Genomic DNA, 14,839 nt, shown 5'->3' with positions numbered 1-14,839 from the left:
TACAACTTGTTGACGAAATCTTGCTCCAATTTAATTATTACTTGTGCACGTTCGCGTTTTCAATACGAGACGTGCTAGTTTTTGTTCGTGTGCGCAAGCTGTGTGTTCTGGCCGGCACTCGCAGAAACGCGTCCAATCCGCTCGTTTTGTGGTAAATAGGTTCGGATCTGCCGATGAATTCTATGTAATAATTACGTAATGGTTCGCCACGTAAAAGTGCGATTCGCATTAAAAAAAATTTTGCGATGCGCCGTATTGCCCACGCCGAAACGTGTAGGTAGCCGGTCTCCTCTCTCGTGCTTCGCACTGCACACCTTGCGCCATCTGGCGCCGCGACCGCGAAGTCCACGTGTAAGCACGGGTTCGATTCCGCCGTGCACTGGAGAAGTTTTAAAGAATATTTTTTTTGCCACTGCAGAGCGGAAATGCACAGTGGCACATACACAGTGATCCAAACTGGTGCGACGGATGGTTCTGAACCCTGTTTCCTAGCGCAGCCATTGGACCGTGGACTACCCAGTGGCCCTAGTTGGAGGTCAAACGTTTCGATACACGTTTATACAGGCAGTCAAGCCCCGGAAAATGCGTTAACTACCCTCAGAATGCTTAATCGCAATTAACGTACAACGCCTAATGTTACATACACTCATGTGGCGCGTACTTATATTCTTCATTTAAAGGTGACGCACTATAAATGCGTTAGCGCACTTAGGGCACGTCATGCACTTTCCGGGGGCTATGCATCCATATATTGTTACGAGACTGCGCGCAATGGGACAAAGATGACGTTGACCATTGGGGTGAAGAAGACGACGATGGAAAATATTGTCTTTCCGCCATCTTGGTAGTGCTACAGCTCGCTGTATATATTTTGTAAATATATTTTTCATTGATACCGTCTCCCGTGGGATTTTGGTGGAGGTGCTGGGGTACTACTCAAGACGGAACTCCGCAGCGGACGTGTCCTGGCAAGTTCCACCATTGTCAACGGGCGGGGATATTGCGTCAACCGCAACACCGGCACCCCAGCCAGTGATCTTGATCCAACCCCGCGACCCAGGCTCTTTTTGCGGCACCGACAACGTCACGTTGATGACTGGACTGGCGATTACGAGCGCGTCGCAACGAACAATCGGTGGGACCAGACAGTGACACTCGCTAATGTCGGCTTTCTACCTCAGTGGTACAGCGCTCGTCTGGTTTGACAGCTCACGAAACGGAGCTGACCAGCTGGAATCTATGTAAGTAGAAGCTTCGTGACCTATTTGGCAATCCAATTGACCGCTAGAGCGCCACTTCGAAAGATCTCTCCTGTCGCGCCTAATCTCCCACGGAGTCTTACATGTCGTACATCCTTGACGTTATCGCCCTTTGCCGCCGAGTTGATGCCACCATGACTGAGGCGGACAATGTAAGTCACGTCCTGAAAGGCATTGCTGATGATGCTTTCAACTTGCTGGACCTTAAGGACGGCTTGACCGTTGATGACATTATCAGGGAATGCCGGCGTTTTGAAGCATTGAAGAGTCGCCGCATCGCCCAACAATTCATGCGGCTTCCAAACACGGCCGCTACATCGTCCTGCGCGGACATTCAGCCGCCCAATCAGCAACCGACCACCGATAGCCTTGTCCGCATCGTGCGTCGTGAAATTGAGGCGGCGTCGCCACCTTCCTATTTCGCACGCCCTTCCGACGATTCCCGACCGACAGTCTCTTTAATCCAAACCGTCGCGGGGTAGAACTGGCTAACGCAGGACTCTAACCTGTTGCATCCCTTCCTCACCCTCGGGTCAGTCCTGTTCTTCCGCCTTACACAAATACAGCAACGTTACGCCGCTATCGTAATCCGGTCCAGTGGAGAACCCAGGACGAGAAGCCCATATGTTTTCATTGCCACGGCGTTGGACATATTTCCCGTCACTGCCGGTATCGCCAACCTTCCTCCCCTCGCTCATTTTTTTTTTACATTCGCCGCGACGACAATCGGCCCCTGCAGTTTCCCGCTCGTAACAACTCACCGCTCAGAGACGCTCCTGTACCAACCCGCAGCTCCAGCCGTTCACCTCCGCACGATCGTCGTTCCCGGTCCTCTCTGCCCCACCGCTATTCATTGACGCACCCCTCTGGCCGCTCTTCCCAGGAAAACTGAGCAATGCCGGAGGTGACGCTGCATTGGACCCACGACCTGGAAAGCCTCTTTTAACCTTGCCCACGCACGAGAACCAACTTTCCGTAGAAGTGGATGGCCTACCCGTTACTTCCCTTATCGACACCGGTGCAAATATTTGTATCATGAGCTCTCATCTCCGCGAACGCTTACACAAAGTACTAACACCTGCAGAGTCCCGCGTTGTGCGTGTCGCTGACGGCGGAACTCCGGCCGTGCTTGGGATGTGCACCGCACGGGTGAGCGTCGCTGGCCGCCACACTTCCATGTTGTTTCATGTTCTTCGCCACTGCCCTCATGACGTATCCTTGGACTCGATTTCTTGACTGACCACTCCGCTGTAATTGACTGCTCGGCCGGTGTCATTCAACTTCAATTCGCTGCTTCACTAGACGCTCCTGACGTAGTCCAGAGCCAGCTCTCTTGTGCCGAGTTTGTTCGTTTGCCGCCCCATCACTCACCTGTATTGTCGCTGTACCCTGCCCCAGTGCACCGGATGGTGGCTATGTGGTTACTCCGTCTACCAGTGTCCTTTTTTCGCACAACATTTTCTTCCCTCATACTGTTGTGACTGTTGCGACCAACCAGACTTGCCTGCCCATCTTGAACTTCGGACTCTGTCCTCAAGTTCTTCCTTAAGGCATAGTTTTGGCCTCCCTGTCACCATCAGATGAGTGCCAGATTTCATCACTGTCACCTGATCCTACGTCAGCAATACTGAGCGCCGACGCGCCCACTTCTCCATCGGTACAGAGCGCTATGACAAAGATGATTGCCCCGGACCTTCTACTCTCCCATGTAGACGACTTCCGTCATTTTCTCGTCACATACTCCAACATGTTCGACTTTGACGGCCGTCCCTTAGGTCAAACTTCTCTCGTCAAACATCGCATACACACTGGCGATGCGCCTCCAATTCACTGACCTTATCGCGTGTCACCATCCGAGCGCCAAGTTATTCAACAAGATGCTGACAAGATGTTTTCAAAAAGCATTATTGAGCCGTCCTCGCGCGAATCCATGGGCTTCCCCTGTTGTCTTAGTTAAAAAGAAAGACAACAGTTGGCGATATTGCGTTGATTATCGGCATCTCAATAAGGTCACCAAGAAGGATGTATATCCTCTTCCACGAATTGATGACGCTCTGGATTGCCTTCATGGCGCGACCTATTTTTCATCCATCGACCTGCGCTCTGGCTACTGGCAGATCGCCGTGGACGACAGGGACCGTGAAAAGACAGCATTTGTTACAGCTGACGGCCTCTATCAGTTCAAAGTAATGCCATGTGGCTTGTGCAATGCCCCGGCCACATTAGAACGAATGATGGAAACGCTGTTGCACAGCTTTAAATGGTCTATCTGCCTGTGCTACCTGGACGACGTAATCGTGTTCTCCCCGACATTTGCCACACACTTCACACGTCTTTCATCGATCCTGTCGGTGTTTCGTGCGGTTGGGCTGCAACTTAATTCTTCGAAATGCCACTTCGGTCGCCGCCAAATTACCATCCTCGGGCATCTCGTCGATTTAACTGGCGTCCGTCCCGACCCCGCCAAGGTTCGTGCTGTCATCGAGTTCCCTGTACTAACTTGTGCCAAGGATGTTCGGAACTTTGTGGGCTTGTGCTCGTATTTCCGCCAATTTGTCAAATTTTGCAGACATAGCCCGTCCACTAACAGATCTTCTCAGGAAAGACGCTCCGTTTTCGTGGGGTTTCGCTCAAGCCACAGCCTTTTCACACCTTATCACGCTACTCACTACCCCGCCTAATCTCTCCCACCGCTGGCAATAAATGGATTGCCGTTGCTACGGATTGTGCGACCCGTTACGCTATCACAAGACCTCTCCCGACCAGTTGCGCTACAGACGTCGCCGACTTCTTGATCCAAGACGTAATTTTACATCATGGCGCTCCTCGTCAGCTTCTCACCGACCGGGGTCGTTAGTTTTTGTCTAAAGTCATTGAAGACTTACTTCGTTCTTGTGCCACCAAACACAAACTTACGACTGCGTACCACCCCCCAAACGAACGGTCTTACTGAACGTCTGAATCGCACTATCACTGATATGCTCTCTATGTGTTTCGCCTGATCACCATGACTGGGACACTGCACTACCTTTTGTGACCTTTGCGTATAACTGCTCACGCCATGACACCGCCGGCTACTCTCCCTTCTATCTTCTATACGGACGAGAACCAACGCTCCATTCTGAAACACTTATTTCGACCCCTAGCGCACTGCCTACTGAATACGCCTGCGACGCCATTGCTACAGCAGAAAAGGCACGTCACATTGCCCGTCTTCGCCTCTCTGCGTCGCAGTCACGGCAGAAGTTGTACAACGCCCACCACCGAGACTCCCGCTTCAGTGCGGGTGATCTTGTCCTTGTCTGGTCCCCGTCTCGGCGCGTTGGCCTTCCTGAAAAATCACTTTGCGGATACTCTGGCCCTTATCGCGTCCTACGACAATTGACAGATGTCACTTACGGAATAGCTCCGCTCGATCCTACCACGTTTTCTCCTTCCTCAACGTCGTGCACGTGACCCGCCTCAAGCCATGCCTCGCGCCCACGCCTCGCGCCTAGGCACCGGGTCGGCGCTTTTCCGGCCGGAGATTATGTTACGAGACTGCGCGCAATGGGACAAAGATGACGTTGACCATTGGGGTGAAGAAGACGACGATTGAAAAGATTGTCTTTCCGCCATCTTGGTAGTGCTACAGCTCACTGTATATATTTTGTAAATATATTTCATTTACACCGTTTCCCGTGGCAATATGTTTGTCTATATGTATCTGTGTTTGTATGTATATATGTAACGATTTTCCCGCCTACCAGGGTCGCTAAGTAGTCAGTGGTCGAATGGCTAGCGCATCGGGCTGCCCTGCTGAGATAACAGGGTACGAAGCCAACCGTTGGAGCTCGAACCAGTTTGACCATCGGAGAGGGTCCGGCAGAGAAGACGAGGTGACGTAAGAACAAATAACAGAAGTTTAACACACGGTTACGGGTGAGCGGTGTGCTCCAAAAAAAAAAAACATACAAGAAAAGTTCGGCGTGCATGCACGCTAGGGCAAACCAAAAGTGTTCTCCACGTGGCTGCTGGCTGGCTTTCTTATACCCTCCGCCATCCGGGCACTCCCCCCCCCTCCCTCTCTCTTCTCCTCCACTGCAAGACAGGGCAAACTAGGCATGGTCCAGATGATGGGTGATCGTAGCAGGGTTAACGTCCTCAGCGGGGGAGGAAGGGTTGCAAGGCAGCCCGACAGGTTTCGTCTCTCACCCTCGCGACTTACACGTCTAGTCGTGTTGACTAGCGAGATCGGTAGGCACGCCGATTGCCATGCGTTAGCACGTGGTCCGAGCATGGCCGCTCAAAGTGAATCGTAACAAACTGCACGTGGTCCGGGCATCGCAGCTCTAAGGGAATCGTAACAGACTGCCCCGCCGCCGAAGGAGATCCCGATGGGCAGGGGACGGCGTTCGCTAGCCACAGGGATGACGCAGGTCGATACTTGCAGTAGAGCACTGCACAGACTCAGGCTTACCCGAAAGCCCGGGCCCGGCCCGGCACACGGGCTGGGCCGGGCACGGCATGTGTTTTTTGATCCGGGCCCGGGTCCGGGCCTGGCTCGGGTATTTTGACGCGGGCCCGGGCCGGGCTCGGACTTTCTGGTGGTGTGCATGTAACGTGCAGCGAGTTATCCTCGCGCGTCTCGACTCTGAAAAAGCTGTTGCCCCGGCGCAGCTGGAAGCTAGCAGTGCTACTCCTGTGTACTTCCCTTTTCTTCTTCCGTCGTATTTTGGCGCTATTTGAAAAGAATGTAAAAGTCCGCAAAGACCGAAGTCGCCTCACACCAAATGATGCCATTGTATTCCTTACCTAAATCAATGTAAATAATGCTGTCAGCGCAGTGCAAGCGCGTTCGCGACTTGCTGATTCTTCAAAGGCGAATTGGTAAAGCGATGACTGGTAATCTAATTCGTCACGCGGCTGAAATATGGCACTGCGTCCATCCTTGATCGCACGCGTGTCATCAACCGGCCGCCTAGCAGCAGCGCATTAGCGCTGCACCATGGATGAAGGCGAAGCTTTCTTTCTCCATTTACTCCATCCATGCGCTGCGCTCACGACCGGTCGTGGCTGCACTTCGGCTATAGTGTGCTAGAATACGGTTGAGTGGGACGAGCTTTAACCCATCGAGGCTGTCGAAAACTGATCAGTTTACGTTTGCATCGAACCAGGTCTTCTTGCTATATTCTAGACGAACAATCGGATAAAACAAGATCAAGTCCCGGCCTTGGCTGGGTATATTCCCCGATTAGCTCACCAAAAAGCGCCTAGAAGGCCACGAACAATGTTTTTCTGTTCAAATGCGACAGTCAGTACAATGCAACGACAAGGCGCCATGTTTATAAACAAAGTAAAATAAGCCGCCTAAATCACGGGATGAAATCGCCGCGTGCGCTGTCGTTGCAGTGAAGCGATGTCACGTGGTCCAACATTCGACCCAAGAGCGACTGCAGTGCCGGGGCTTCCACTGGTGGCCTTCGAACCCAATAGCCAAGCTTCATTGTACGCCACCCTACTACGTAGCAGTGGAAATTTATATCACAATTTTGTAAAGTGTACCTAATAAGGCATCTAAGGTGGACAAAAAGGATGTATTACACACCTCTCTGGCACACGCCACTAATTTGAGAGTAGGGCTTTTGTAAAGCCCTCGTAATAATTTAACAGATTTGCGTAAGTTGTAAATTCATCTACCAAATTATTCCACTTTAGATATCCTAAGAGATGCAACTTATAGAACGGCGATATCTGTTTTTCATGCTGAGTTACGAATATGTAAACTTCATGCATCATTTTTTTTTCTAAGCTTCTAAGTTTGCGGAAACCTTCGTAAAACGCTTGAAGCCGTAAATCAAGATTTTGTTGCCTGGATTCATTCAATATAAACTTTATCTCTGAAACGCAACAAATTTCTTTCAAATCGGCCCACTGATTGTCTAAAATAATAACTGCGTTTTACATGTATTTCAATAGGGAAATTCGAGTTAGTCCCCGAGCTAAACCTCGATTCTATGCCGCTCTTATTTATCATCCGCAGTTCCGGCTGGGTGATACGCGGCCGGAGAGTGGCTCTGACCACATACGAACTGCGAAGAAGAGTGGAACGCAATAGAATTCAAAGATCCCCGACTGCTTCTCACGCTTCCCGACAAATGCAGCTTAAGCAACTGCAATGGTTGCCGGGAAACACTGGCAGCGAACGCTATGCACGAAGGCGAGCTTTCTGGTAGAAACGCGGTCTCTTGCGTGGGGCGATCCCGGAGACATTGCACAGCCGCGCCAAAAAAAAAATTGCATAATTTTGAGGTTTCCGTATTTGTTTCGTACTTTTAATATTTCAGTCTGAGAAGATTTAACATAAAAGGCATGCGCTGTAGGTGTTTTGTTTCATGACATTTGTTTGTGGATTGTCATTCTCAAAATTCCGAGGAATAGCTTTGCCGAGAATGCAAGACAAGGGATGAGCAACATTAATGATAGAATGGTGTGACGATATAACCCGCATGTACCGCATGTCATATAAGAAGGCGTGGCATATACATGTACCTAAATATATTCGGAGGGCCTGCGTGGTTGGCGATGATTTTCTCCGCCACCCGCCGACATCGCACGCCGACGCTGGTTGCCGTAGGAAGCCTACATGCAACGGCGTTGCATGTAGGCTCCCTAGGTTGCCGACGCCGGATTTTCTGCGACACGGGTCGCGAGGAGGAATAGTATAAAGGCATCAATACAAAATCGCGATTCTGGTAGAGCTTCCGTTCTGGTGTATTTTGTGATACCAATCTCACAAACACGCACACACATAAAAAGAAGACATCCAAAAACGTGCTTGTGAGGTGCGTATACAGGATATTCAGCGTGATAGCATGGTTAAATCGTTAATGCTGTACGCGCTTTGGTGATGCGGAGTTAAAAGTCCCGCGCCTCTTTTAAGAATACATCATTGTAGACAAGAAAGCCAACAAACGTAACACACAAACATTCTTTATTTGTCCGAACAACTTACGGTCTCCCTGGTAAAAGCGGTGTCCTTCATATGGTCATATTGAGCAATACGCAGCGCACTCGTTGGTTCGCGTTGCTGTAACACTTCTTCAGAATCGCCCGACAGCGATAGAGAGTTATAAGTGTATTTTTGGGGTGAAATGAAATTCGCTACTCTGTTGTCCCGCATTACGGCGCAGGTGACCAAGAAAGGTAACCCGCTGCTGATGCTGATGGAGCCGGCACTGCCGGCGCTCAAGTACATGCTGCCGCTGGTGGCCCTGCTGGCCCTGCCCGAACTGTTGAGCTCGGCTCTGACCAGCCTCAGGGGCATGGCGGCGCTGAACGCCGGTGCGTACACGGTGCAGGCCCGGCGCAGGGGCCGCAGGGGGGTCATGGACGGAGGCCGTGCCCGTGGGGGCGGCTCGGGGCCCGCGCCCAGCGGCGTCGACTTCGTGGAGGGCGCCCAGCAGATGATGACCCTGCTGGCTCGGCTGGACGAGGCCGTGCAGCGGTACGGCCAGCAGGAGGCCGCCTGCCAGCTGAAGGCCATGTGCGAGTTCCACCGCTCCGCGATGACTCCCGAGGCCGGCACCGTGGCCAAGAACATCATCTCTATGCTCAAGTGAGTGGCGTGTGCGATAGTTACGGTGCGAGAGGCATTCGTTAATGGGGGCTGCTAATTGCTGCCTGGCCGTATACGCCTGGCTTGTTGCTGCAGACGAAACTGGTGAAGTGACTCACCATACGCAGTACACACATCCACACGCAAAAGTTTCAAGCGCAAGCATACACAGCTACACGCATATAGAGCGTCTGGTTCAGGCCACTGTACCAGAGGGTGACTAATAGCGCCCTCGTTGCGTGCAAAGCACTAGCAGCACTAATCCGGTGTCCAAGAAAATGTTGCAGCTGCGAAAAGCATCATGATTTTAGGCAAGTTTTCTTAGACAAGTTTTCAATGGAATTTTTCTTATTCGGTTACTGCACAAAGTTTGGCTACAGCTCGAACTAGATTTCTACTACAGCTCGAAGTAGATACGGTACAAACTAATGGTAGTGAACAAAGCAATGAAAGTACCGTAATTTGTGCCCTTAATTTAGGCCGTACATCACACAAGAACAACGAAATTCCAACTGCAGCCGAATTCAATGCTCCTCAAGAACTGTAAACTTGACATGATTTGCATATTTTCAGCGCTTTTAACAAAGACATGGAAGGAAACCGGACGGACGACCGTACCGGACAATTGTCACGGAAAGCGGCTTTCGTCAAGGGACATTTTCTATTCTAGCTACAGCGGGACAGACGGGGACAAAAGGACTAGAAGCGGACACAGTTTGGCGCTCACTAACAACTGAAGTTAATTGAAAGAAAACATCCAATACATACCACGCATCGCGTGACCAACCCCCCCCCCCCCCTCTCAGTATATACAGATACACTATAAAAAACAACCTTAATATCACAGAAGGCGCATGTTTCGATGCTGAAGCACAGGTAACGGCTCACTAGCCGCCGTAACAAACAAACAGCTATGGCACGAGGCAACTCAATAGATTTACCCAAGATGTAAAAAGGCAACCACGCTATCTAGCTGTGAAGGGGGTGGCTGGCTCACACATAGCGAGCCTTTCATTCTGATTTGATAAGCCTCCATTAATTCACGGGAGAGCTTTTCACTACACAATAGTGCTTTCAAAAACAGGATCACACCCACCGTCGCCACAATGCATAGAATGGTTCGAATGCGCAAATCCCTTCAAAGAGCTATGGCGTTCCCTTAGTCGAATGCTCACGCATGCAGCTCTTTGAAGCACCGTAGTTCTTTGAAGAGTTTCGCGCATTCGCACCTTTCTATGCATTGTCGCGACTGTGAGTGTCACCCGATTTTTTAAAGTAATGTTGTGCTGTTCAGACACCCTGAAAAGCTCTCACTTGAATTAATGTAGGCTTATCAAATCAGAATGAAAGGCTCCCGATGTGTTATCCAGCCATCCATCTCGCTGCAAGATAGCGAGGTTGCCTTGTTACGTCTTGGGTAAAGCCACGGAGTTGCTTGGTGCCAAAGCTGTTTGTTTTGCACAGTGGTTAATCAGCCTTTACCTGTGTTTCACCGTCGAAACATGCGCCTTATAAGATATGAAGGTTGTTTTTGAAAGTGTATCAGCGTATGAGGGGGTGGGGGGGGGGGGGCCGGTTATGTGATGCATGGTATGTATTAGACGTTTTCTTTTAATAAACTTCAATTGTTAGTCAGTGCCATATTGTGTCCCCTTCTAGTCCTATTTTTTTCGTGTCCGTCGCTCTGTAGCTTCACCAACTCGCCCAATTTTCTATCTTATTGACATTTTCTGTATTTTCGCTCGGACAAGTGCGAGAGATGTATTTTTAATATCATTCTAGTATTCCCTATGTCCTGGTCTTTTCTTCTGCTTTCTCAGAAAGAAAAGCACTGTGATTATTTAACATTCTTGTGAAGTGTTGTGTAAAGTTCCTGTCGGCATTTGCCTCGCCCATGCCACACTGCAGGCGAAATTGCAGCGTTAGCAAATTACAGCACTCTGACGAGCTTTCGTATCCGTTCTCCGAGGTGTCCGGCATCTTCCCGAAACCAAAGCAAGGAGTGTGTCACCTTGCATCTTAGAACACGATGCCTCTTTAGAAACACCATGTCTCTACTGTTTTGCCCGAGGGCAGTTTATTTTTCTTTAGACCGAGTAGCAAGTCATCGTGATCCCATCGGATCTTCCCATCTAATTAACCTCCCTGCCTTTCCCCTTTCTTCTGTCTCTCTCTCTCTCTCTCTCCGAAAGAATTGACAGTGTTGAAAATAGTGCGCAATGGCTTCCGCGGCAGGAAGCATGGGCATTAGCATCAGGTTTCTCCCGATAGTGTGCACATTAATGGAGCTTTCTCGTGGTCAGCCCCTATGTGAGCAATGCTAATGCGGAAGTGGCTTCATTAACTAAGCGTAGCGCAGCTTTAGCCAATAGAAAGTGTTCTTAACTGCAACAAGACAGTGAATTACCATTCGTTATATCAGAATATCGCCATGTTCATGGTATGATGTTCTGAAACACAGTAGCGAGAGGGAAATTAGACGCATATATCCTGTCATACAATTTTCAGTCGGTCAAGAAAAATGCCATTAACTACATGTGAACTCGTTCTGGACCAGCGCTGTTTCGCGTCATCTGAGATCCGTTGTGTACCTATTGCTACGCAGAGCCGACGGCAGGGTGGAACGGTCAGCGATGCCCGAGGACCAGAAGGCCGCACTGCACGACTTCCTCAAGGCTGCCCAGAACGGACTGCACCAGCGGAACTGCACCCGCATCTACCGCGACTGCCACGAGACCACGACCTAACTAGAATCACTAGCTAATTAATCAACGCATCGGCCTTTTCCGTATTATTTCGAACCTACGACGCTGCGAGACCAGCCAGCCCTCTTGCAGAAGCGAGTCGTGAATGTTCGGGTCAAGACGTGCGCGTGTTCTGTGCACTGAAGACGGAGGGCTCCAACTGAAAGTGACAGTTGTTTTGTGCACTCCACGACGGCGTTCCCGGAAGGTGCCAGCTACACTCATCTCTGGCGGCATCATGGAGCCTGGCGTGTGACGACATGTGTTCGTTTTCGCTGAGAGCAAAAAAAAATCAGGAGAGGGAGGCTGGCGTTGATCGCACGGTGAAAAGCTTCGCAGCGGGACAAGACCGACAGGAGCACGAGCTCGACTTTGTTAATAGCGCAATAGCAGTTCCGTACCGGCCCAGTGATTCACTGGTTGCGGCACCCCAGAGTCAAGACGCTGGGTCCGACGCCCGTTGCTCATTCCGTTTAGCACGGGCAAGAAGCAGTGCTGTTACCATTTTGACAAAAAAAGACACGCTGCCAACTCACTTTGTGGGAGTGACTGCTTGTCGCGCACTTAAACTCTCTTGTGAGCGCTCTCGTTTTCACAAATGAAGGAAATTCAGTTTGTTTTGCAACAGATTCAACTCACTCAGTCGTCGAGAACGGGAATTTGCGAAAACGGAGTTGAGTATGCCAGAAACAGCTACTCCCGCAAAGGCGCGAAGCGCACTCCCTTACTTCTCAGCGCGCATAATTTCTCATGACGGGAACGCCAGCTGAACGACAGCGCCGTTGACATACGCGTTTTGTCTGTACTGTCACCGTCCTGTGTTGCGCAAAGCTACTCAACACTGTCCACTGCTTATTGAGCGCTAATAACCCCTTACATTGCCCTTAATTAAGGTAATTTCAGGTTTGTGATAACAGCTAGGCAGTCCGAGCTTCTTATGAGCAGGCACTTATATGAAAGGGTCGGATTTGAGATTGACGGCACATTAGGGCCGCGCATGTAGGTAGCTGACATGTCAGTTTCGATAATTCGAATACGGCTGCCCTGCAAGAAGCTAAGCTTGCAAAATCATAGCAGCTATAGTAACCGGGCGAGCGCGCTGAGACATTTCGAAGCGTATGTCCTTTCAATCTTGTCCCGTGTATTCTACCTCCCATAATATTTCATATCTTCAAGTCAGCGTGTGACACTTTTCTTACGCCATACTTTGTACTGTACACATGTTTGCCCCCGCGCGAACCAACATTGTTCTAAGAGAAGAAACTTGCTGCTTTCTGCAATCGCTAGCAGCTCCACCGACCTTCGATTTTTCTAGAACCCGTAATTAAAGAAACATATGTTCACGTGGTATACTCTGCAGTTTGATCGCTCGGTTTCGGTTGTTTCTGTGGCGAAATGAGCGCGCCGACATTTCTGCAGGTAACCGTAATCACTAACATCTTTTCTATGAGCGACGTTCTATTCTCAAAGTGAAACGCGCATACCAAGCAGCGCTAGGAGTGAAGAGTACCGGAAAATATAAGGAAAATCTCATTGTCCGCATGCATTGACGTCGCATTTTGGCCTCGTTTTGAACTCTCTTGGTGGTGACTTCCCGCCACTGTCGATACTCGACGCGCCCGCTGGAACTTAGATTCCTTGCGACTTGATGCCTTCGGCAGCTGTCCTCGCTTCTCATAGCAGGTTTCGACACGTTTTCAAAGAGGGCAACTCGCCGCTTTCGGAAGTCGTTCCACAGAAACAGACGGCGATCACTGCTACAGCTCGAACGCTTCACACATCTTGGTTGCCCTTAATTTCACGAGCCCACATACGGGCATTTTTCTATCGCAATGCGAATTAGGGCACGTGCTGGACACGACACTGGACCTAGGCCCATGCACAGCAAAACTTTAAGTCATTAGTGACTGACATCATTTTATTTATGTATTTTCCTCAATTTGTATAATCCGTCCAACTCGCCTTGCCGTTCACCGTTAATATGCCCTCCAAGCAGTCGTCCGACGAACCTTTGACAAATTTCGCCCCAAATGGGCCACGAAAAAGTTATATTGCAGTGTTTTAACTATGCTCAAAGCGTTTATTGTCATTCGATGATTAACATATGTGTGTTCGATGCGTTTGCCTTTCTTTGTCACTTTCGCGGAGCCTACTGTACCTCAGTGAATTTCCGTCCTGCTGACGACAGTGTACCCACAAACACTGTCCCAATGCTGTCTTTCAGGGCCTTAGCGGGAAGTATTAAAATCAGTCGCTGCATGTCATGTAAAACCCTGATAATAATAGACCATTCAAATATTCAAGAAGGTTTTGAAATCTCTGCAAAGGTGACTGTGTTTCATAAAACGCTTTCCCGTTCATAGGCGCAAGCTATCCCCCAAGCACTTGTGTTTCCTGGGCGAACCTAATCCAGTTGAGTTTACGCCAGCTTCCTTGAATTTACGAGCCGTGCGAAATGTGTTAGCCATACATACAGCGCCAATATTTAAGGCACTACTCTTTTTTAAATCAGCGCTGAGAAGTTATTTTGCGTACGTTCTTTCACGTTCTAACAGCTTCCTCTTGAGGGCTGGATCCCCATGAGCATTAATTTTTTTTTCTAAAGAAAGGAGTGGACAAAGGGGCAGCGAAAAGAACAACGCAAGTGCTGCATCTGTCTGTCTGTTTCTATAAGCCCTTGTCCACGTCTTTTGTAGTGGCTTGTTCCATTCCAGCCATAAACACGTACCAACTTACACAACTTTATTTGCTTTTTAACAAATCCTAAATTCTGCAACGGTGTCAGAACACAACGACGCACACAGAAAAGTGAATCACGGGTTCGCTGTGAAAATTAGAGCGCACTAAAATCGCTATTAAGTGCTCATACGTCACATAGAGCTGCAGGGACAACAAGCCAGGTTCAATAATTAATCGCAAACAGCAGTTAAAAACACTGGCCACACAAGATAGTCTTCGCTCGTTCAACCATATACCGGGTTCTCACGAAATGCGTTCGAAGTTAAGAGGTGACGATTAAATAATTTCGTCTCGATTGTTTTTTTTACCATCTAGTCATACATTTGAAAATGTTTGTTATATAGTAAGTAGACGAGTAATTATGCTTATTAGAATGATTAACAATTTTACCCAAAAGAACCCTGCAATTGATATAAATGCGCTACTTGAAGCGTGCCACCCGAGGAGTTCATAACCGTTCCCAGAAATGCAAGAAGTAGACGCTGCAATTTTTTTACAGC

General features: G+C 49.4%; 1 protein-coding gene across 1 annotated transcript; it reads left to right on the top strand.

The window, feature by feature from the left end:
* The first annotated feature begins 1,393 nt into the window (after positions 1-1,393).
* On the top strand, positions 1,394-13,145 carry LOC125943488 (uncharacterized). The gene is made up of 3 exons (XM_049662831.1): positions 1,394-1,411; positions 8,432-8,856; positions 11,462-13,145. The coding sequence occupies exons 1-3, from the start codon at positions 1,394-1,396 to the stop codon at positions 11,601-11,603; spliced, it is 585 nt and encodes a 194-aa protein (XP_049518788.1). The 3' UTR covers positions 11,604-13,145.
* The last annotated feature ends 1,694 nt before the right edge of the window (positions 13,146-14,839 follow it).

This window comes from Dermacentor silvarum, chromosome 2, assembly GCF_013339745.2.
Source record: "Dermacentor silvarum isolate Dsil-2018 chromosome 2, BIME_Dsil_1.4, whole genome shotgun sequence".
NCBI lineage: Eukaryota > Metazoa > Arthropoda > Arachnida > Ixodida > Ixodidae > Dermacentor > Dermacentor silvarum.
The sequence above is the reverse complement of the archived record's forward strand: the minus strand, read 5'-3'. Positions and strand labels throughout refer to the sequence as shown.

Coding starts and splice junctions, on each gene's coding strand:
- LOC125943488 (XM_049662831.1), top strand. Junction 8,857..11,461: donor AACATCATCTCTATGCTCAA/GTGAGTGGCGTG, acceptor ATTGCTACGCAG/AGCCGACGGCAGGGTGGAAC.